Source organism: Macrotis lagotis, chromosome 1 (genome assembly GCF_037893015.1).
Source record: "Macrotis lagotis isolate mMagLag1 chromosome 1, bilby.v1.9.chrom.fasta, whole genome shotgun sequence".
NCBI lineage: Eukaryota > Metazoa > Chordata > Mammalia > Peramelemorphia > Peramelidae > Macrotis > Macrotis lagotis.
The window spans coordinates 787,329,179-787,354,861 of NC_133658.1; the positions used below are offsets into that span (position 1 = coordinate 787,329,179).

Genomic DNA, 25,683 nt, shown 5'->3' on the forward strand with positions numbered 1-25,683 from the left:
AAGACTTTCCCAAAGTCACACAGACTTGTCCAAATTCCATTTCACTAAGCTAGCTAAGATTTGAACCCAGGTCCTCTGATTTCAAATTTCTGTGTTCTTTACCAAAGAAGTGCTGGATCAGGACACAAACAAGTCTCCTGACTAACCAAGGCTCTTTCTACTGAAAGACTGCTACTTCCAGGCTGGATGGAGCTAGCATCTCTTTCCCATCTATCAGCTAGCATAGCAAATATAAATCTACATGGGAAAAGTTGACACAGGGTGCCAGGATTAGCTATGAAATGGAGATACTTAGAGGCTCAGACAAGGGCCCTCTTTTCCAGCAGACCATATCAATTTTAGATCTATCTTCAAGAGAAAATGACTTGCCCACTAGATTATCTTTAAGACCTTTGTAAACTCTTTCTCTAGAGTTTGACTAGAACCAAACTCAATATTTCACTATTACAAAAGGAGCAGGATTCAAATCCTGCCACTACATACTGCCTGTGTGACTTTAAGCAGTAGGATAGAGTGCTGTATTTGAAGTAAGGAAGACCAGAGTTTAAATCCTGTTTCAGACCTTTAACTTAGCTGTGTTTTTCCTGGGCACATCCCTTAACCTAAGTCTTAGTGTCCTTACTTGTAAAGTGAAGGCAATAATAACACCTACTGGGTCGACTGGGTGGCATAGTAGATAAAGCACCGGCCCTGGAGTCAGGAGTACCTGGGTTCAAATCCGGTCTCAGACATTTAATAATTACCTAGCTGTGTGGCCTTGGGTAAGCCACTTAACCCCATTTGCCTTGCAAAATAAAAAAAAAACTAAAAAAAAAATAATAATAACACCTACTTCACCAAGATTCTATAAGGATCAAAGGCAATAATGTATATAAGGTGTTTTGCAAGCTTTAAAATGCCACATAAATACTATTATTATTTTCCCTCTGACTCAGTTTTCTTATCTGTAAAATAAGATGGCTTAGAAAAGATGATCTCTGTAGTTCTTTACCACCCTAAACCAATGGTCTGATGATCCCTTTTGCTGAACACCACCACTATGCTGGGAGGTTATAGGCACAATCTTCTTCAGTACTAGATCTCAAACTAAAAGCATTCATTCTCAAAACAATTTTGTACCAATTAAGAAATAGAGATTGATCAGTGAAACAGATTAAGTATATAACATGCAGAAGTAAAAGGATCAAGTATCCTAAATATTCAATAAATATTAAGACCTCAGATATTGGGATAAGGACTTCCTATTTGAAACAATACTGCTGGAACAATTGAACAGCTCCCTGCATGTGGGAAATTAAGAGTTAGAAAAGAGAAACTCCAAATGATAAAAAAAAAAATCACAGCATAAACAAATTAGAGAATCATGGAGAAATACCTAGTAGATGTATGGATAAAAAGAAATGTTCATGACTAAAATATATTAAAATTTTGTTAATATAAAATTTAAAAGTTCTTACAAAAAACAAATCCAATAAAGCTAAGATTGATGGAGAAACAGATGGGGGAATCTTTGCACAAATTTCTCTCATAAAGGTCTTCTAAGATTTATAAAGAGCTAATTTATATTTATAAGAATAAAACCCATTCCCTTATTGATAAATAATAAAAGGATTTGAATTGGCAGTCCTCAAGGAAAGAAATACCAGCTATCAATAGTTGGATTATCATATATCTATATGGAAAAAATGGTTCAAATCACTACTAATTAGAGAATTGTAAATTAAAATAATTCTGAAATTCTACCTTATACCATCACATTAGTGAAAATGACAAAAACAAGAAAATGATCATTATTGGAGAGGTTTCTGAAAAATAGGCACCTTTATACAATGCTGGTGGACCTGTGAATGGGAATAACCAGTCAAGAAAGCAATTTGGAATTTATTAAGCAATTACTACTGGCACTTTGCTAAATACTGGAAATAAAAACATAAACAAAAAGAAAACCATCCTTGCCCTTGAGGCTTGATTTGCATTTCTCTTATTATTAATGATTTAGAGCATCTTTCATATGGTTGTTAATTGTTCATAATCCTTCCTTTGAGAACTGTTTGTTCAAATCTGTGAGGTCACTATTTTCTCAGGAAGAGAGCCCTGAGCATCAAGACCTCCCTCCATGCCAGCCTCCTATCAGAATAAACTTTTGTTCCCCAGTCTCTCTCTCCTTGAGGTGTGCTCAGGGATTTGCTAGAGCCAATTGTTAAATTCTCAGTCTGTCAGTCAGTAAACACTGATCAAGTGCCTCCATTGAAAAGGAGTTTGCTATTAAATGGGGAGACAATTTACAAGTATGTTCAAAAAATCTCAATCTGTCTCTCACCATGAAAATTAGAAAATGTTACAAATATGGATTTCATTTATTGTTTTGCTGATTGTCTAGACTTAAAATATTAATAATGCAGATTAAGCTTTAAAGGACCTCTTGGGCACATTCTCCACCACCACCATCTCCCCTCCACCCCCACCCCCCCCATAGCCAATTGTTAAACATTTACCAGCACACTCCTGGGTATACTCCACCCAATGTCCACATTCCTAGCTTTCAAGATTTGCAGTTTGGTGTCCTATCTTCAGCTAATCTGTTTTGACCATTTACCTTTAACACCTGCTCCCCCCAAGTCCTACATGAACTTGGCCAATTTAGGGCACAAGTTCAACAATACCAGTCACCCCCAAGGACCCTCAAAATCCAGAAAACTCAACCGCACCCCTCTGGAACTTTACTAAGAAAGAGAGAGAGAGAGAGAGAGAGAGAGAGAGAGAGAGAGAGAGAGACAGACAGACAGAGACAGACAGAGACAGACAGAGAGCGAAAGAGGTGGTTCATGGAGTAAACTGGGTGCCCCTTTCTCTTCCCATTGTCCAGGTCAGTACATCCAATCCCCCCATTTTCCCCAATCCCCCTTGAAGCTACTGAAACAAGTCATACCCTCCCTGCTTCTTAAGAACATTGGGGACAGCTTTAATCTTAGCAGCATTTTGAGTTCTCTTGAGTCAAGGGTCTCAGACTTACATCTTCCCTTAGAAGCAAGTTTTGGTACGCTAGGGAGTGTATCCCTGCCTCACATCCCTAGTCAACCTGGATCTGGAGACTTCTCTATTCATCTAGCCCACATGTAAGGGGTTATTTAGGAAGTGAATGGTGGTCAGTGTTTAGGGCCATCCCCTTCTTCTCTGGGCCCCGCAATATTGAGATCTTAGGGGTAAAACTGCAGCAGCAGAACTCCCCCTGCTGACACTTGCCAAAAAGACAGGCTTAGTGAGGACCAGGCTCCTGGAGCCAGGGCCTTCAGATGTCCCTTTCTGATAAGTCACTTCTGTAAAATTGGAAACAGAAAACTATCCCCATCACCAAGGGCAGTTTTATCAATTAAATCTTAGAGAGGACAGAAGGCTGTGTACTAGTGCCATAGTTCTCCCCAAACAAAGCTGAAAACCCAAACTTGAAAGGACAATCAAATCTCTTCCATGAATCAGAGAAGGGCAAGACTGATTAGACATGTCCCAGATTCCCATCAAGCTGACCATCCTTTTAGCATCTGATGATTTCAGTTAGAAACCCATCATTGACCTGAAAGTGACCTAAAGAGAGGGCTGCTTAAAGATTTACGGTATAATGGAAAGGATGCTGGTATGGGATTCAAAGGGTGTAGGTTCAAACACTAACTCTGCCTCTTGCTACCTCTTAGTAGTCTCACCTCCCTGGGTTTCATCTATAAAATAAGGGGGCTAGTCTATATGATCTTGCAAACCCTTTCTAGCTCTAAAACTATGATTCTATGATTAATTATTTCCCAGTGCTGTTAAGTTAGCCTAGAAATTTAGTGCCCCAAAGTCACTTGGAAATAACAGAAATAATACCTGTCATTTTTATAATAGTAGTCTACTCTTTATTTCTTTGGATTCTAGAAACAACTCTAAATCATTTTAACTGTCATTGGAAAACACATAGTCCAACTCTTTATTAGAGATCTTTTTTTTCTCATTTGACAGATGAGAAAACTAAGGTACATGGCAATTAAACAACTTATTCAAAAACAGAGAGAAGGGCCTTCTGAGCTACTTATAACTAGTTTCTCCAGAAATGTGAGTCAACCTTTGTGCATTTTGCCTGTAAGAGCTATAAAGGCTAATTTATTCACACTTGGAGGAATTAAACAACTGTAGCATAAATGAATTCTAATTAGATCAAAAGCCATTCATCACCATTAAACTGATAAGGTAGCATGGTTACTAATAAGCCAATACTACAGATAAGAGTAAAAGATTTACCAGACCACCACTGCCCATTAGAAGGCAAAGGATGACCTATCTGAGTATTTGGGGGAGAAGGAGAGGTCAGAGAAGAAGTCATTGTTTCTTGTTTCACTGTTCTCTAGCCAGTGAAGGTTAGACCTTAAAAAGTATTACTAATTCAATGTCTTATACAATTAGGATAATTTGAAGGAAAGGCTGTAAAAGGAATCATGTAGAATTGGGCTGGTGGCCCAGTAACTGCCTTTTTTTTCACCCTATGTCTTCTAAGAGTTCTTTGGAAACAGTGAATCTTCCAAAAGTTCTATCTTCTGACCTAGGAAGTCCTAACCTACAAATATCCTACAAATAACTAAGTGATATGCAGACTGGAAATGAGTATGACAATTCATTAGAGACCAGAACACTCTATGTGAATTCAGGTTCCTATCCTAATATCAATTCTTTGGGCCCTACTGAAATCCCATGTCAAGATGGCCCCCTAGTTTTCCTCTTTTAGCTTTTTTTTTTCGGAGAGAGAAGGTCCAAATTTTTTTTTTATTTTAGCAATTTCTTTGTAATTTATAGTCAAAGAGATTTACCTAAAACACTAAGAAGTGACTTGTCTGTGGTCATAGAGATAATATGTTTCAACAACATGAACTAAGTTCACATCTTCTTAACTATCCCTCTGTCTATTATACTTTGCTGCTTCTCTGTCCCTCCAATTAGTAGAGGGAATACTACTGTCATTTCCCAAAGTTAAAGAAGTCCAAAGTGGAAACTGTGCTGCTCATGGATGCCAAGTGTGCCCACTTAAAACTCACTTCCTTGCCAGTATCTTTCAATCAACCCTCCTTCCACAACTCTCAGACGAATCATACATCCGGCAGGCTGGAGCTGTCCCAGAAACAGACAGGCCCAGACAGGCCTAAGGAAACTAGTCCTACACCTTGGGTTAGAAAGTTGGCTCCTCCTTAGGGTTTACCCAAAGTGCATGTGCCCCAAGAAACCATGAGCCCTAGAAGCTCACAGTGAACAATAGGAATAAGCAAACTTTGTCCCTAGGAAGTATGCAACTATTTTCAGGAAACTAACACTGGCAAACTCCAAAGACCCATGAAATAGATAAAGAATCTCAGCATCACAAAGAAGGCACTCCCCCCCATCTATGAGAAGAAGCATCCTCTGTAGAACTGATTCTTCATAAAGAAGGAAGGGCAATGAACCACTCATCCCTTCTGTCTGTGTGTAGGGCTCTGCCAGATCTCTCAAAATGCCATTATGCAAAACATAACCACCCTGAGCTAACAAGTTATCCATTATCTAAGAGCCAATCCTCCACTGTCCTCTAGTTCAAAACACCTGCTAAAAAGGGTCATTTTACTTGAACTTTCTGGAAATAGGTAGCAATATCTTGGACCTCTTTGTGGCTGTGAGATCAAGTGGACAACATACCATCAGAGCCACCAGAAGAAAATCTACTAATCTACCTGTCTAAATAATTGTCACTGCTTCAATAGCACTAATACCACAACTCTGATCACAGCTCTGAAAAGACCACACTTATCAAACCAAAGCAATATGCACCTCATATAACATAAAACAACAGATAAAGAAAAAGGATTTTTTAAAAATAAATATTCTTTTGCAGCTAATCCACCCTTTGTAACTGTCAGGCTTCAGAAGGCTGGCAGCCAGCCCATCAGATAACAATGCAGCTGTGACCTGAGAAACGTGAGAAGGGGAGCAGATTAATGAAGATGAAAAACATGTTTGGTTACTGTGTCCGAGAGGAGGTCCAGGGTAGCCCCTGAACTGGTGCTCTGTAAGAGAGGAGGGCCCCAATACCACCTGGTGCTCTGTAAGAGAGGAGGGCCCCAATACCACCAGTGCTACCCAAGAATTACAGTTATTCATCAGGGGAGAAAGCCATCTGTGAAAGCCCTACCTTCTGTCAATCCATTTTTCTGACAAGTCCATAGGAATTCATTATGCATAATTCACATTTATATAGCATTTTAAGATTTATAAAGTAGTTTATATATATGACTTCACTCAATCTTTATAAACCTGGTAGATGCAATTATAATTTCCATTTAACAGGAAACTGAGACTTTAAGGGATTTATCATGGTCATGCAACTCGTAAGTGGCTCTGGTATGATTTGAACTCAGGTCTTTCATACACCAAGTTCAACACTATCGCCATTATTCTATGCTGTTTCTTTTCCCCTGGGCCTCCTGGAGCCCACCAAGGAGGAAATCATGCAAGATAATGTTGAAGGAGTTGAGTCATACACAAATCCTCTTAACAGGGTTTCTCTAGAAGTATGATCTCTTGATCTGGTATCTCAGGTTGCCACTGAAATATTTTGCAAGAAATTTATTCCCTTTCCCTTCAATTCTTCAGTAAGAAATATAGGCAAATACTGGAGGAAAAGAAATGGCCTATAAGAAAGAAATAATGAGTCAAAAGGAAATTAAGTTCTTCTGGATAAAAAGAGAAAACAAATAAACATTATTAGAATGTGAATTAAGGGAGACTTAAAAATTTGATCAGAATACTTGAGTTACTTAAGATTTCTAGGCCTCTAATTCTTAGACTGATAGAATCTAAGTTCATTTAGTCATCTTCTCATGTCAATATGAATTCTTTTCACACCTCTTGATAAGCTTCTGCCTGAAGATCTCCAGTGGCAAGTAGTTCATTCTGTCCTAAGGTAGTCCATTTATGGAAGTCTACAATTTGTATGAGGTTTTTCTCAGCCATGGTGAGTTGTTCTGGCTCACTGATGACCCTCCATTAACAATTACACATAAGAAAAGTCTTGAGGAAGGGGAAAGTTCAGGGATTTACCCAGTTTCTGGGAAAGATCCCTCTAAGGATCAAGAGCCAAGTCCTTTACATCTAGAGAAGCCAAGAAAAGTCCCATGTCAGGATGGCCCCCTACCCATGAGTATATGATTACTCATCTCAAGAAAAGCATCATGAAACCAAAGTCGGTCCGGAGATAGTTACCAGAATTAACAAGGGGATAAAAGAGACTCTGTACTAGATTTTTTAAAATTAGGAAGCTTCTGTTGAGAAAGATGAGACCTGAGACAGAAAGGCAGAATGTCATAATGGATAGGGAACTGAAATTGGAATCAGGAAGGCCTGATTCCAATGCCACCTCAGAAATTTACTAGTTGTGTCACTCTGAGCAAGTCACTCAGCCTCTTTGTGCCTCAGTTTCCCCATCTGCAAGATGAAGGGCAGGAGTAGACTTGCTGGCATCTCAGATGCCTTCTAGCTCTAAATCTGTCATCCTGAAGATCATGAAGGAAAAACTAGAATGATACTGGATCTAGTCATTAAATAGCAAAGTAATAGGATGAAAAGGCATTCTTGTATTCTTAAAAAGGATTTTAGGATAAATAAGGAATTGGAATAAATAAAAGGAATTACTAATTCTACCATTAAAATTGGTAAATTTTGGACCTTGTTGAGGCAAAACTGATTGAAATTATGTATTATTTCAGTAATGTTTTAGTAACTTTAACAGGTGGTGAATCAATTATGAATTACTAAACAAGGAATGTCAGGGTGCTCAGGTGGCATCTTTTAAACCAACCTCACAGAAGACAACCATTATCAAAGGCAGAACTTTTTGACTTTTTACTAAAGCTAGATCGGATTCAGTATAGCAATTCTGATATCCCTGAACCACCTTGCTGGCAAAGCATGAACAGGAAAATGGCATCTACCTGATAAAAGCAACATCATTGTTAAACAAGACTGGTGTGTTCATGAACACCCATGTAAAGATATTTGGGCTGGGCAGTCAATCTATCAATAAGCAATTATTATGTACCAGGTCAAAACAAAACTCAACAACAGTCTCTGCCCCTAGGGAGTTTACATTCTAAGGGGAGGAGGAGGTACAACCTATACAGAGTAAATGGAAGAGCAGCTGGGGGTACCCAGGAAAGGTCTTTTGCAGAAGATGAACTCTGAACTGAGTCTTGAAGGAAGCCATCAAAACTAAGAGGCAATGACTAGAATCCAGCAGACCAATTTGAAAGCAATGAGAAAGGCCCATATTAAAGATGGTGAAAGATTTCCACTTGCAGTCAAGGATATAAGAAGCTATGAAATTTATTCTCAATAAGTCAATCAAAAATCAATTCAGTGTTCAGCACGTGCCAGACACTATGCCTAGATCTAAGGATACAAATAAACAGCATGAACAATGGATGATTTATTATGGTGTACATTGATGGAGAATTTATCATCTTATCAGTGACCCTAAAGGTCAACAGCATGTCCTAATGGATGATTTATTATGATGTACAATGATGGAGATTTTCTCATTTTATCAATGACCCTGAAGAGCAAGAGTTTTGGTTTGGTGTAGGAGTTTGCATAAGCTCAAGTTTCTTCAGAGAATGAAATAAAAGAATGTAATACCAGGATATTTGAGAACTATATCTGACAGTATTAACTGTGTGACCATGGGCCAGTCATTTAGCTTCTCAGTGTCCGAGAAATTCTCCCTGATGATAACTTTTATTTTTTTAATTAAAGATTTTATTGATTTTGAGTTTTACAATTTTCCCCCAATCTTACTTCCCTCCCCCCACTCCCCCACAGAAAGCAATTTGTCAGTCTTTACATTGTTTCCATGTTGTACATTGATCCAAATTGAGTGTGATGAGAGAGAAATCATATCCTTAAAGAAGAAACATAAAGTATAAGAAATAACAAGATCAGACAATAAGATAGCAGCTTTTTTTTCCTAAATTAAAGGGAATAGTCCTTGAACTTTGTTCAAACTCCACGGTTCTTTATCTGGATACAGATGGTATTCCCCATTGCCAAATTGTCCCTGATTATTGCACTGATAAAATAGGTTAATCAAGGTTGATCATCACCCCCATGTTGCTGTTAGGGTGTACAGTGTTTTTCTGGTTCTGCTCATCTCACTCAGCATCAGTTCATGCAAATCCCTCCAGGCTTCCCTGAATTCCTGATGACAACTTTTATTGACAGAGGTTTCCACAAGAGGAGTTCACTATACTAGTGAAATCATCAATCTGGTACAAATATTCCACATCAAAAGAACTTTAAAGAAAAGGAAGGTGGTGTGACATAGTGGATGAAAAGCAGGTTTCAAAGTCATTAAGAACCAGGTTCAAGTCCTGACTTGGCCATACTGGTTGTATGACCCTAGGCCAGTCCCTTACTTTTTCTTAGTCCTTTAGACAATTCTCTGAAAGAACATAAAACCTCATCAACAGGTTTCCTCATTTGGGATTTCCCTATGTCAATGAAGTCATTTCTTATCTCCAAATAAAATAAATCATGTAATACAAAAAGGAAAGCTTCCCTGTCCTGGTCTACTTAGGAGTTTTATATGGAACTGCAAGAAAAACTAATGGACAGTTAGAAAATAATAAGTCATGCTTGGGTGGTCCAAAGTTGCAACTATCAAGGCAGATGATGGGACCAAGGAAACCAGGACATTTGATAAAATGTTGAAATAATCAGTAACTCAGGCAGGCCTGCCACTGGATCCAGGAAACTCCTGCCTACCCTTCCTAGCCCACCCCACCCCACCCCCACACACTACAAGATTGAGGATACAGTGATTAAATCACATGATTTGGACCAAGTTATATAGGTAAATTATCACTGATGCATTAGACAAACAAGTTGATGCTACAGCTACTGAAGGGTATAAATAATTAAAATTCCTTTTATAAGTTGATGTTGATGAAGGCTCACATTTGTTCCAGTGCTTTGTAATTTACAAAGCACTTTCCTCACTACAAATGCCTTGAAGTAGATAAAGCAAGCATTATTGACTCTATTTCACAGATGAGAAAACTGAGACTCACAGAGATTAAATGATTTGCAAGGTGACATAGTCAATATAAGTTGTTACTGGGACTTGAACCAAGACTTTCCATTATATTTATTTTTGAAAAACTTCCTTCCCAAAGAGGCCTATCTCTTCATGTTAAAACCTGCCCAGCGAAACCAGAGAACAAGGAGTAGACCAGAAACCAAATAATATAAGAAACATTTGAAGAAGCTAAGAATTTTTTTCATGGTGAAGAAAAATTTGGGGTAAGGGGTAATGCCTAAGACAAAATATGATTTCATAGAATGAGACACTGTATTGTGGTTAGAGGATTTGAGTTGGAATTTTGGTTATATGGTTACCTTGCCTGACCTTGAGAAAAGTCAATTTATTTCTTTGGGCCTCAGTTTCCTCATCTGTAAAATTATGGATTTGGATCAAGATGATCTCTAAGGTCATTTCCAAAGCTATATCCTATAATTTTATGACTATATTCATATTTTTGGAAGGGACCATTTGCTGGTCCAGAGGGGAGAACCAGTACCAATTTATAGAAGTTTTAGGGAAGTAGGTTTCTTTTAAATATAAAAAGAAGAATTTTCTAATACCTAGAATTGTGCAGAGACTCATAACCTATCATCTTTTTACTGATCCCTTTTCATTCATCCTTATAAACTATCATATCCTATCAACTCTACCACCTAGTTATTTTTCATATCTATTCACCCCCTTACTGTTCTCATAGCCAACCCAGTAGTTGAACTCATTAAATGATACCTGGATATCCTTCTCACTGCTCTCTTTGCCTCTATTCCAATGTAGAAATGCTAGTTATAATAATAATTATTATTTTAATTCTGCTCCCCCCACTCACATGACCCATCCCTACCAGATTAATCTTCTGTGAATAGATCTGATCATGTTACTTCACTGCTCAGACATTCTCATGTCTTTTGACTATCCTAAACCCTAATCTCAATGGATTAGTTTTTATCCCTCAATCCAGACTCATGCTTTCTCTACCTGTTCCTTTGCTCCTGCTATGCTTCTAAGGCCTCATAAAATCCTTCCTCCAAATTTCTGACTGGTAACACAGCATTCCTCATTGAAACTGCAGTTTAGATACCTACTCTAAACACAAGTTCATATTCTGTACTCCTCTGATATGCTTATAATATTCAAATATTTATTTTTCTATGACATTGTCTTCTCTCCTCATACTCAATTATAAACTCTCTAAGGGGAGAAGCTGTGTCTTACTTCTCTCTGTATCTCCCCCAATGCTTGACATATTCCAGGGTACAAAGTACACCCTTAATAAATGTCTGCTAAATTAATCCAGCTAGTGCAGAGGAGTCATATCATCATATCATCAATCTTAAAGAGATAGAAAAATGTTAGCTATATAGGTGAGTAGTAGAACTTAAGATTGAAAAGTAGGTAGTAGTCAAGCTGTGGAGAGCTTTGAATGGCAGGCTTGGCATTATCGAGTGCCTTAGAGGGAGCTAAGGAGAATGAGCTCGTTTACTAATTAGGAAACATGCTCTCAAAGATATTTCAGAGTGAAGGAAATGAAAGCAAAAATTGTTGAGTTAAGGAGTGAAGAAATGGAGTCAAGGACAGAGATCAAAATTTGAGAATGTTATCAGTGAAAGAGAAATTGTAAGTAGTAGAGGAAGAAGAATCCAGTAGAGATTTGAGTTTTGTATTTTTCCTTTTTCAAAATAAAGAGAACTGGAGGACACTTGAAGGCAAAGTAGGGCTAAATCTCAGTACTATGTCTTATCTCCCCTACAGAGTAGCCTATCAATTCATTTATACATACATATATACATACATACATACATACCATATATGTGTGTGTGTGTGTGTATGTGTATATATATATATATATATATATATATATATATATATATATAATTTGTTTTTCCAGCTACATATAATGGTATTTTTTAACCAATAATTTTTTGCAAGGTTTTGAGTTTTACAATTTTTCTCCTTCCCTCCCTCCCATCTCTTCCTCCTTCTCCCAGCATAAGGCAATCTGATATAAGCTTTACATTTGTATCCATGATAAACATAGATGGAAATTAAATATGTTGTGAGAGAAGAAGCACATCTAAAAGGAAGAAAGAAAACATTAGGGATAATACAATGATATAATACTTAAGACAACTTTTAAAAATTGAAGATAATAAGCTTTGGTCTTCATTTAAACTTCACAATTCCTTCTCTGGATAGCATTTTTCACTACAAGTCCCTTAAAATTGTCTTTGATCATTGTGCTGCTGAAATGAACAAGTCCATCAGGGTTGATCATTGCCCCATGTTATTGTTAGTATGTATAATGTTCTGGTTCTACTCATCTCTTTCAGCATCAATTCATGTAAATATTTCCAGACTTTTCTGAAATCCCATTCTCTCATGATTTCTTATAGAACAATAGTGTTCCAAGACACATATATACCACAATTTCTGCAGCCATTCCCCAATTGATGGGCAGTCCCTCAATTTCTAATTCTTTGCCACTATAAACAGAGCTGAAATAAATATTGTTGTATATGAGAAATTTTTACCCTTTTTCATGATCTGTTCAGGGTATAGACCCAGTAGTGGTATTGCTGGATAATAGAGTATTCACATTTTTATTGCCCTTTGGGTGTAATTCTAAATTGCTCTCCAGAAATGTTGGATCAGTTCACAGCTCTACCAACAATGCATTAGTGCCCCAGTTTTCCTACATCCCCTCCAACATTAATCATTTTCCTTTCTAGTTATATTGACTTAATCTAAGAGATGTTGAGGTTAGCCTATGGATTCTGCTGCAGTATGCCTACTTCACCCTGCCTATGTTTTTTGAAGATGAAGAAACTAAAAATCAAGGTACATGATTTTCTCAAGGTTACAAAGTAAGTTATTACCTAAAGCCAGAACCTGAACTTAGGTCTCAGTTCAGTGTTCTTTCTACTTCTAAACAGACCCAGGGGTCTCCCAAAGGAACTACATACATAAGAAAATGGATCCCTTTATCCAGTCCAAACTACCAACATTTTTTCAAAATTCTTTTTCTACTCTCTAGTCCTCCGTGACTATTCCTATTTAATTGTCATTTTAGTAGCATATTCAAACTTGCCTGTAGGATGGGAAGATCTAAAGGAATGAAAGGCAGTCAAAAATACAGACCTCACCTGAACCTGGGTCACTTTGTTGACAGATGGAGCAGTCTGTTTTGGAGAGGTTCCTCCAGGGAGATATAGGCTTTCCAAGATATGCCCTCTTTTTGACCAACATCAAAAGGGCAGTTTCGGGAGACTCAGGAGTTCTAGAGACATACTTGGTAACAAGATAAATCATGCAGGCATCACCCCTCAGCAAAAGAAAGAGTAAAAGGTCTTCCTGAAAAAAAGTTCTCTGTCCTAAGTTAACCAATTTCCAACCACGAACTGGGCAGGAACCTCAGAGAAAGAAAGAAAAAAGTCACCTCTTTTTCTAACTGGACCAAGGGAAATCAAAGTTCCTACTCTGGATCCAAAGGCTGAGAGTGGGAGGATTTGGAGGCACTTGGAGACACAGTTTATAGGAACTGTGATCCAAAATTCTGTTTGGAGGAGGGGGCTACAAAGAATTTTGGGGCAGGGAGTTTGGGGAAGGTGAACGATAAAGCCCCTTATTACCACAGGGAGAATATATCTTAAACAGTGAAGAAGTCTGCTTCCCTTGTATGACACTTAAGGGTCTGTGGCAATGGGCTTGAGGCCAGGGGAGGATCACTTGAGTTTTTGTTTCTCATTTGTAAAAGGAGAGAGGTGCAGAAAGGAATTCTTTGGCTGAGTAACACAAAACCATTGGGTCCAGCCCACCAGGGTTGGCCATGGGAAGAGCAAACAAGCCTCCAGTTTCACACCAGTGAGTTCCTGGGCACTTGTTCCTAGCTGCCACTCACTAGTGTGAAGCCATCCTCAATTAAGGTGATTGGGACTAAAGGGAAAGGGAGGTGGCAAACACCATAGGGAGAAGAAAGAACAGATTCTTGAGACATGATCCTAAGATCAGGTCGCTGAATATTCAAGTGAGAATGCCCCAAGTCTCTCTTAGCACCAGTCAACATGCTCTCCCTACCCCCTGCCATCTCTATCTTAATGTACCTTTTGAATAAGGAGAGAGTCTACAAGTCCAGAGGAGGTTCTTTCAGAACACTCCTTGTTCTGTCACAGGAACTAAGCAAGGGACTTCCCAAGCTATGTCTGCACAGGCCCAGAACACACCTATGAAAGTCAATGCCCAATAGATGTAATGTATGAGGTGCCCTTCACTACACAAGTTAAAAGGGATTACATTTATGGTTATCTCCTGTGCCCCACCCCAACAAGCAGCTAACATCAGTATTACAGTTATTATTAATAATAAGGATAAGGTCAAGACCTGTGATTTCCCAGATATAAGGAGCTCCTAAGAGTGGAAACACCCTTTGCCAAGACAGATTAGACCTCTGCAATTTAGAGTCTCAGAAATTGCCTGGAGCAACAAGAAGTTAGGAGACTTGTCAAGTATGACCACCAATATATGCTGGAGGCAGGCTTTGGACCCAGATCTCCCAGGCTCTGAGACCATTTCTCTATCTACCATACCACATTACTGTTATTAATTATATTAATAACTGAGGTTTTAAATGACTGTTAGCCTAGGGTTTTTCAAACCTGAGTCCAGAATGAGAGTCTCTCACCTGTCAGGTCTGATGAGATGAGGCCCGGACAAAGCCTGACCCTGGTAACTTCCTGATGGCCAGCCCAGGACTGGTAACAGGAGTGGTTCCAGGGGCAGGTGCTCCCTTTCCCGCCCTTTGCATGCATGTGGGACTAGCTGGGCTGGGATCTCCCCCAGCAGAGTGTTTGTTTTGCTGAGAGTTTTCCGTTGGCTCGCATGTGAGTGTTTGTTATATTTCTCCTGCAGATGGCAGACAGCACGCTTCCCCACAGGCAGTGTGTAAAGCAGACCCTGCAGGAGAGAACAAAAGCCAAGCAGGTGAACAGCCCCGTCTGGCGGCCTCTTTTATCCAACCCAACTAGAAGACAATATCTTTGCAAAGTTTCCTTTCAACTCATCTATCATCTCTGGCTCTCCTTCCTGACTGTCAGTCCTTCCATCCACCACCTCTCCACCCTCACCCCTACACAGACACAGACACAGACACAGACACACACACACACACACACACACACACACACACACACACAAACACAAACACACTTTCCCCTCATTATATCATCTGACTATTCAACACTTGAAATTTCAAAGACAAATTCATCATTCTGATAGTCCAAAGGGATCAGATCCTTAAAGACTATAACATAACATTATAATATTTCTGGTTTCTATATATATATCAAAGCCTAGAAGATTACCTTCAGGGGACCATAAAAACAAAAAAAAAATCAAGACTAGGGAGTGGAAACAGATAATTCTTATCATATTTATGTTCTGAACTCTTCCCAAAGATGGATTTCAGTATTCTACCTCTACTGGACCCAGGAGCCCTACTAATGTTCCCCATACTGGGGATATTCAGAAACAACTGAGATCTGGAGAAAAAAGTTCAAATAGAAAGAATATGAGCATGTAGTTGTCTTTCTTATAATTTTTTCTTCCCTTACTTGCAATCTAATTTCTAATATATGTTATAATCTTGGTGTGTGCATGTTTTTTTTTAATGTTATTGTTCTTACAGAAATCAGTTTGAAAATTCACGAGAATAGATTCATTGGATCCTTTCTGATGAGATCAATCCAGAGTAATAACTAGACTCATTCATTGATTGAGGCTGGTTGGGGGGGGGTGGGGATTCCATCTGCCTTCTTAACTCCCAACACTCCCCAAACCCAGGATTTGGGACTGGGAGATGATAATATTAATTCCAAAGCTAAGGGGCATAGAAATGAGTGAAGATCACTACGTCATAGTTACTGCTAACGGACAGCTCCAGAAATGTCTTGAAAAGTCATTAGTGGAGGAAGGAGGGACAACAAACCAATGAAATGAACTCAAAAATGAATTTCATTTTGAAAGAACTGCTGATACCCTGTTCTTTGCCAGGATAAGAGAGAACAAACTGAGTCCTAAGAATGTATCTGTGAAAGAGGCAAATCTCTAAGGCAATACTATATGATGATCAACAGTCCACCTGTATCTAGAAGGGTGTCTCCCATTTGTCCTCTTATCAACCACTTTCATCTCAAGGTCACTGATACAGCAGTTGCTGACATAAGAGTCGGAAATTACTGAATGTTTATTGATTACTAACTAGTAGAGAAGAGGACAAGCATTGTGGGCATGTACCCAAAATATCTAGGAGGAAGCAGCTCCTTGGTTGTGTTTACCCTCCAGCTCTAAACCAACTCCCATAATTAGCACTTACTAGTAAAATAAGGAATGTCAGCATGGACAACACTGTGACAAGGACAAATCACAAGATGCTAAGATCTCTACTGTACACATACTACATTGAAATGGCACAGACATGGAAGAAGTCCAGTACACTGCTGACCACCAGCTAGTGACTTCACCAGCCACGATGCATTGACCATATAGATATAGGATCATAGGATTTCAAGCTGAGAAAAGATGGTAGACATCATCTTTGTCCAATACCCTCATTTTATAAATGAAGAACTTGAGTCCCAGAAAAAATTCAGTGACTAATCACCAGATAATCAGTAAGGAAGATCAGAATTCAAACACAAGCCCTGTGGTTCCAAATCCTATGCTTTCTTGCTGCTCTTCTCCAGTTCTAACCACTACTATTGGTATACTTGTCTGCTCACTGATGGTATCAACAGGAAGTATCCTGTTGATAACACAAACATATTTTTGAAACTTTAATGTCTAGGGCCTGTTCTAATGAGGGGGCTTCCCTTCCCTGAGGGGATGCAGTTTGGAGATGGCATTTTCTCATTTTCCTCCTTACCTTTTGTTTTCCCAGTCCCTAAATTGTTGGGAGGCTCAGAGACCAGGCCCCCAACCAAGGCCTCCTTTTGATTTGCATATAATCACATACAATGCCAGGCACAACAAAGCCACTGAAGGCTGTGGAGCCTTCTCAGCTGAGTTTACATTTTAATCTCCTTAATACAAAAGTTTTTGCTTTGCTTTTGACAAGTCCTTGGGCTCCTGCTAATGATGCTAAACAAATAATCATCCTTTATCCCCGATCTGAAAAGCTTTGCAGGGCTCCCATGTATTGTGCCCTGGACAGGCCCCTGGTTGTTGTGGTTTACTGGGCCAGGCCTGCACCTGCAGTTTGTTTGGGTGAGATCATTCCTACTCTCCCGGCAGAGTGCTTTAAAGAGGGTTTGAGTTCAGTGGAAGAGATGCTGCAGAGAAAGACCTGACCAAACTGTTAGGTATGACAAAGGTGTCTTGGGTACAGGAGCTCAGAAGGTTCTATTCTACTTTCATTCTACATTCTGAAGTAAGATCAATCCAGGGCAAAGTCTTTTTTAGATAAATCCCACTATTTGGCTGTGTTGTATCTATCTTCCTCTTGAGGTGTTGTTGTGTTTGTGGGTTGTTGCTTTTTTCACAGTTGGAATCTTGGTTTTGCCATTTAGAATAGGGTGACCCTGAGCAAGTGGTTTAGCTTCCCTAGGGCACATTTAGTTTTTTCTGCTTACCTCAGAAGATCTAAATCCATGATCAACTATTATATGCAGGTAATATGGGTTAAATCTATCCCAAGTCCACCTTGGGTATTGAATCCCTTAACTCCAACCTGCTCCTTTGGAGCTTCAGGGGCTGTCACAATACCATGACTTAACTGGCCATCTGAGAAGGGACAGGGAGAGAGAGAGAGAGAGAGAGAGAGAGAGAGAGAGAGAGAGAGAGAGAATACAAAATGGGTTCAAAAGGAGGGAAAGAATGCTAGAGAGAGTATATATTACATTTTAATAGGGGAATCACGCACAAAGAAGAGTGGTGGCAGAAGGGTCCTTGGTCTAGAGAGTTACAAAAGGTCTTAAGTGGAGTTGTAGATTGACAACTGATTTCCATTCTAATATAACCCCCTTTCTCCAGTCTCCTTACAACATATACTTTCTCTAACATTCATTATCTCTATTCATTCAATGGAGGCTTCCAGGAATCAAGAAGGCTTAGTAAGCAGTAAATCACTATAACTCCACCATATTCACTCCCAAACAACCATAAAATAGCACTCCAAAACAAACTGCAATAGCAGGACCAGAAACAAAATGAGATGATACAATCTTTTAGCCCAAAAAAACATAGGGAACATAGGACAGGACAGGAAGAGTCCCAAGCCCCATCTTGGTGAGCCAGAAGGTGATCCTGAACCCCAGGGTGGTAGAGCAGCCAAAGGCCACTATTAGGACTCCCAGGTGCCTCAGCCTAGCCTGGGGAATGCAGACTCCAGCTCCAAGAGCTATACCTCCTGCTTTGGCATGGCCCAGGGCAAATAAGTTGCCTCGGGTGGCCAGAGCTCTCATCACAAGCCCCACAAACAGGTAGACACCAACCCAACAACCTAAGGATGCCTAAGCAAACAGGCTGCCTCCAGAACCAGACCTCTCAGCACAGCCTTGAGCAAACAGGTAGACACCAACCCATTGACCCTTTGGCTGTCACCTGTGCTAGACCTGGCCACATGCTTCAGTGTGGTCATGAGCAAACAGGTAGCCCACCACATATTTCAATGTAACTCCGGGAAACTTAGAAACGTTCAATTGAAACTGTGCAGAATTTCTAAAGAAGGATCCTGCAATAGTGGACAGAGCACTAGATATTAAGTCAAAAAGACCTGGGTTTGAATTCTAATTCTTAATACATACTAACTGTGTGACCTTAGGTAAATAAGTACTAGGTTATTGTAAAGCTATAAATATATAAGATAACATTTATTATTATTAGGGATATTAATATTTGTTAGCTATTATTTTTATCAGAGAGTGATACACACCCCCAAAGATGAAGAACACTGAGTCACCTTGATGCATGACCAGTGAAAGGAATGTGCCTTCCCAGGTATCCAAAAATTCTTTTGCTCCCCCTTTCTGCAAACCCTCACCTCTCAAATGCTCCCTACTTCATCCCACTTTACCCTTCAAAAAGAGCTCAAGTCTTTGTTCCCTCCCTCTCAGCTTAACCCACTCTTCCCTTTCTCAGTCCATTCCCTGTCTTTCTCCCTTTCTCCATCCCCATCAAGTCCCCCTCACCATCTGTGGATCTTTCTGAAGGTCAATATTTGATCATTTCTGTCGTGCCTCACAGAGTCAACCCTGGCTCTTGGCCCCATGGAACAAGGAGATAAAGAAATCTGCATAGAGATCACTACAGAAGCAAAGGTAGGAATTGACTCCCTCCAAACAAAGGCCCAGAATCCCATTCCAATGATGAATTTGAAAGTTACCCAAAATATTGGGGTCAGAAATGAAATATTTAACCCAGAGAAAAGGAGTCTAGGGCAAAGTATGGTGTCATATTCTCAGTTTTCTGTATCTTTCCATGACATAAAGAGATATTTCAAATGCTAGGATCCAGTGCTCCTGGAGCTGAGAAGGTGAATAGCCTAACCTCGCAGAGAAAACATCATAATGCATTAGATACCAGCTCCTTCCCTACTCCCATTGTGCAGATTCCATAGACTATATGGCAGGGAAGTAAAGATGACTGTGACCTGGCTCAGGGCTCTCGGATCAATTCATAACCTGACCTAGATCCTTTCTCCCTGGGCTGCTGGAATGACCTTTACTTGCCCTAGGCTTCCAGCCAGTCCTGGAGCTGCTCTTGTCAGGTTTTTGCTCATAGATGGAAGATAAGGAGACCTGGGTAGAGGTCACTGCAGATAAGAGATGTTGCTACAAGATATGAGGTTTTAGCACCCAAAATCTAAGGTCAAGTGGTAACCCTGAACAGAATGGTTCCAGGTAAACAAGTCTCTGTGGTAGAGGAAGAAAAAGGAGAGATATCTCCATATCTCTTCTGTTGAGTTATTTAGCAGAAAAAGAGTGAATCAATAGGACAGGAGGGAATTGTCAAGGGGAGTTAGAGGTCAAAAGAATATTCCTAAAGACTTCAAAACTTAATTTGATCTCTGGGTGTCCCAGTTGGGCTGTTTCAGGCTAGGTGTCTAGAATAAGGTCTGCATGTTCAGACAGGCATGAGCAAACATATCTGCCCCAAACTAGTTGTGCTTTCCTTGGCTACAAAGGGGGACTGCTGGCTGTCCAAGAAACCATTACCATGCTTAATCTTCTGCTATCTCCAATTGATCCTACAATCTGCAATGGTCAGAAATATGTGCATTCCCAGTATCCTAGGGAGTCAAAAGCAAAGATAGGAGAAAGATGTTCAACCCTCTCCAACTCCAGGATAGAAAAGAAGTCAAAATTGAGGGGAAAAGGAAAGAAAAAAATGGTGTGATGAGAAAAGCACTTGACTGGGAATCAGGACACCACAGTTCTAGTTCTGGCTGTGCTTTAATTGACTGATAGTTGTGTGATCTTGAGCAAATCACTTCAACCTTTTATTGACTCATTTTCTTCCCCCAATAAAATATGAAGGCTGGACCAAGTGACTGGTAAGGTCCTTTCTAGCTTTAACATCCTAGGATTCTGTAATAAATATGAAAATCAACAATAACTAATGATCTATTTAGAAAATGGAAGAGAAGACACAGTAAAGATAATCACAGAAGGACCTGGAGAAAAGATTCAACAGGGGAAAGAAATGGAGTCATTGGAGAATACCATACAGCCAGGCTTATTCATAAATGAACATGTTCTAGCTCTTCTGTGCATGTAACCATCATAAATGTTGCTGAAGAAAGGTCAAGGAAAGAGAATTCATCTTCACTTCCTCAGAAAGTCAGAAGAACAATTAGTGCTGACTGTGTCTGAACAAAGAGGTCACCTTGGAAAGAGGCTAGAAATTGCTTCCCTTCATTCTTTAGGGCTCATAGAGTGAGCAGCTTTTCATGATTCAATCAATAATTTTCTTTAGACACAGGCCCCTTCCTCCCCACCACAGCAAAAGTCGCAGGCCCTTTAGTAATACACCAGAACACACATGGCCCTCTCTACACAGCCAAAGCTAAAATGTCCAGCTTAATGTGAAGTACTCCAAGGAAAGGTCTGTCTGATGAATCAAATAATAACAAAGCTCACAAGTATGATATTAAAGAACAGTATTTAAAAATAGAAAGATGATTAAAGTAAACAAGAAAACAAAGAAGCATCAGTACTGGGAAAATCATTGGATCTGACCAAAAGCCAAACAGTGAATAGTTCCAGTGAAGTGGTGAATCCAGAGGCCAAAGTACAAAGAGAGTCAAGGAAGAAGTAAGGAATAAGGAAATAAAACAGGCCTAATAGGCTACTGATTCAGGTTAGGTGTCTGGAATTAGGTCTACGCGTTTAGATTGGCATTAGCAGAAGTATCTGCCTTAAACTAGTCATGCTTTCCTTGGCTACAACTAGTTGTCCAACAAACCACTGCCATGCTTCATCCTCTGGGTGAGAGTGCAGCAATAAGTGCATTCCTTGGGTTCCTGAGGAGTTAAGGGTGAGAGATGAAGAGAGTGCAGCAGGATCATGCTATACAACATCTTAATCAGTAACCTATAAATGGCAGTTATCAAAGTTTGATTGACAAAGTGGAAATGATAAATAAATGGAATCAAGATCCAAAAAGAACTCAAAAGACTAAAATGAATTAAATCCATAAGAAGAAATTTAATAAAGTCAGGGCACCATAGGAGATGCAGTGCTAGATTTAAAATTAAAGCTAGGGTTCAAATCCCATCTTTAATTCTTTCTAGTCATGTGACACGGGCAAGTCATATAGTCTAAGTCTCAGACAATTCTTTGAAGAACTTCCATCATAGGTTGCAATTTAAATAAATCCTCTTACCAATAGATCTTTGACATATTTAAGCTACTAATTTAAAGGGGTTAAATATAAAGTCTTACATAGGTTCCAGAATCAACCTACATGAACACAGGGTAGAGGTACTCTGACTACACTTCTTCATATGGAAAGACCTAGGTTTAGGGGTGTTTATTTTTAGTGAACTCGAAAACATGAGTCAGTAGCATCACATGGCAGTCAAAAGAGTTAAATCTTGTTGGATCTACATTAATGGATGTAAAGTGTTCAGAATTAGAGAGGTAATAGCTCGACTGTACTTTTAACATGGTTTGGAATATTGTGATCACTTCCTAATGCCACTTTTGAGGAAGGACATTGCTGAATCATTTTGAGAGATAAGTATCCAGGAGAGTGAAGAGATTAGAACATCACAGGAAATGACTGCAGAAACAGTTTTGATGAGAAAAGAGAGATGTAAAATATAATTATATTTAAGTATTTTAAAGTTATTTTAAAAAAAAGAGATTAATTTGTTCTGCTTGACCCCAAAGGTCCAAAACTTGGGTAAAAGGTAAAACTTGCTCCAAAATGAAATAGGCTGCTTCAAAATTTATGTTTCCATTACCCAAGGTCTTCTAGCAGAGGCAAGATGATACTTTACGGGGAGGCTACAGAAGAAATTTCAGCTCAAGGACAGGATGACTTCAATTCTACTATTTTATGTTTTTCTGGATATATAGAAGTTTATTGAGTAAAATATGGTCAAGCAGACCTTGTTGCAAACATAGAGTATCCTCAGAGTTAGGGAAACCATCAATGATGCCACACCAGAGGGAAATCAAGTATTTCACCTATTAGTCTATGGGTTAATCTATATTTTGCATTTTCCCAAGTTTAGTAGGAGAAAGTAATTGCCTTCTATCTCTAGAAGTTTTTCCTAATGGTCTAACACCATTAGGATTTTCCCAGCTTGCTTAATAAAGTTATTTTACTATGCCAAGAACCATCAGACACACTAGGCTTCTAGATTCCACTAGATTTTTTGCCAGCTAAACACAATTAGTTTTAGTGAAAAAAAATATATAAAGACTCCTATTGACAACTTGTAGCTAGATGGTGGAGTGGATAGAGCACTGGCCCTGGAGTACCTGAGTTCAAATCTAGCCTCAGAAACTCAATAATTACCTAGCTGTGTGACCTTGGGCAAGTCACTTAACCCCAGTGCCTTCCCAATAAAAAAGAAGTCTGGAGTATAAAGAAGTATAAAGTGTAAAGTATAAAGGAGTAGAAAGCAAAAGAAGACAGAATTTATTAAGTATTTACTATGTGGAAGCACTATGTTAAGCAATGGGGACACAACAAAACAAAAAGAAAGACTTTCAAGAAGCTTATATTACCAATGAAGAAAGGAAGGGATAGAGGGAGGAAGGGAGGGAGGGAAGGAAGGAAGGAAGGAAGGAAGGAAGGAAGGAAGGAAGGAAGGAAGGAAGGAAGGAAGGAAGGAAGGAAGGAAGGAAGGAAGCTTTCCCAGCTTGCTTAATAAAGTCATTTTACTATGCCAAGAACCAACAGACATACTAGGCTTCTAGATTCCACGAGATTCTTTTGCCAGCTAAACACAATTAGTTTTAGTGGGGAAAAAAACTATAAAGATTCATGTTGCCAAACTTGGTTGAGCTAAAGAGGATGATAAAAGGAGCTAAAGTTAGTGTTTGGGGTCAGGCACACAATAAGAAGTCAATGTTAACAGGTAGCCTGCTGTAGTAGGCAGAGTAAAAATTTTCTCTCTTAAAGATGGTATTCCAAAGAAAACCAATGAACACCTCAAACCTCAGCCTAAATTGAAAAGCATTCTTATTAATCTAAGCATCTACTCCAGAAGTGTGGGATATAGTTAAAAGAACTATACTTAACAGTTGTCTTGGTTAAGTATCATGAACTCTCTGAGCCTCAAATTTCCTTATCTGTAAAAAGGGCAACAATGCTTAAAATTATTCCTTCAGAAAGTTATTTTAAGTAAAGCATTTTATGAACCGCCAATCATTGTATAAATGTAAGCCATCAAGACCTGCCATGGCCTCGGCCAGGAGTAGAAAGCAAAAGAAACCAGAATTTATTAAGTATTTACTATGTAGCAGCACTATGTTGAGCAATGGGGACATAACAAAAAGACATTCAAGAAGCTTACATTACCAAGGAAGAAAGAAAGGGATAGAGGGAGGGAGAGGAGGAAGGAAGGAAGGAAAGAAGGAAGGAAGGAAGGAAGAAAGGAAGGAAGGAAGGAAGGAAGGAAGGAAGGAAGGAAGGAAGGAAGGAAGGAAGGAAGGAAGGAAGAAAAGGAGGGAGGGGAGGGAGGAAGGAAGGAAGGAAGGAAGGAAGGAAGGAAGGAAGGAAGGAAGGAAGGAAGGAAGGAAGGAAGGAAGGAAGAAAGGGAGGGAGGGAGGGAGGGAGGGAGGGAGGGTGGAAAGAAAGGAGGGAGGGAAGGAGGAATGAAGAAAGGAAGGTAGGAGGGAGGAAAGATAGGAGGATGGGAGGGAGGGAGGGAGGAAGGATGGGAGGGAGAATGGAAGGGAGGAAGGAGACAGAAAACTCTGAATAGTTTTTGAGTCCAAGACTGTCACAGGGAGGGAGGCATGGTAGGAGGGGAAAGACACAGAAAAATCTAAATAGTTTTGGATCCAAGGCTGAGGGCACAGTAAGAATGAAAGAATAAACATCAACATTATGTTAATCATTGCCTCTTATAGAGCTGCCTCCCCACTCACTGAATAGAAAGTGTCAGCCAGGTTGAGTTTTAAACTATAAAGAGGAGAGATTTGGCACCACTGGAGATAACTACAGGAATGGGAGCTCATTTTTAACATTTTATTTGTTTTCCACTTAAATACAATAGTAATATGTACCCATCGTTTTTTGCAAGGCTCTGAATTCTACAATTCCCCCCCTTCCCTCCTCCCCCCACCACAGAAGGCTGTCTGATAGTCTCTACATTGTTTCCATGCCATACATTGATGTAAATAGAATGTGTTGTAAGAGTAAACATAAACCCCTCCCCCCAAGAAGATGAGAAATTTCAAGAATAGAGAGAGAAAAAAAAATGTACTTCAGTCTGTGTTCAGATTTCAATGGCTCTGTCTCTGGGGTGAGTTGCTTTCTTTATCATAAGTCCACCAGAGAAGTTGTTTCAATATTTTTCCCACAGTTGCTATTACTAGCTGTACCTCCACTCTATTTCTCCCCACTCTCATTTATTCTATTCTCTCTCTCTCTCTCTCCTTTCATCCTGACCCTGTCCAAAAGTGTGTTATATCTGAGTACTCACTCCCTCCATCTTCCCTCTCTTCTATTACCTATTCCCTCCTTCCCTCCCCCATTCCCTCTTATCCCATCCCTTTCTTCTCATTTTTCTCTAGGGTAAGATAGATTTCCTCACCCTATTGTGTATGTTATTTCCTCTCTGAGTCATTTCTGATGAGAATGAAGGTTCACTCATTCCCCCTTGCCTTCCCCCTTTCCACTCAATTGAAAAAGCCTTTTCTTGACTCTTATATGAAATTTCTTAGCTTCTTCTTCATCTCCTTTTCCTTCCTCTCAGTACTTTATCACCCATTGACTCCATCTTTTTACTATCATACCATTATATTCCTCTCCTTCCTATGTCCTATCTATATATGCTCCTTCTAACAGCTCTTCTAAATGAGAAAGTTCATATGAGTTATCGATAT

General features: G+C 39.4%; 1 protein-coding gene across 4 annotated transcripts in view; it reads right to left on the reverse strand.

Moving 5' to 3' along the window:
- The window catches only part of BTG4 (BTG anti-proliferation factor 4), a 117,154-nt gene that overhangs the window by 4,845 nt on the left and 86,626 nt on the right, over positions 1-25,683 (reverse strand). For all 4 annotated transcript variants that reach the window (XM_074216644.1, XM_074216643.1, XM_074216642.1 and 1 more), the window contains exon 5: positions 14,805-15,076. In XM_074216644.1, coding sequence (XP_074072745.1) covers positions 14,805-15,076 — 272 coding nt within the window. The remainder of the gene's footprint in view (positions 1-14,804; positions 15,077-25,683) is intronic.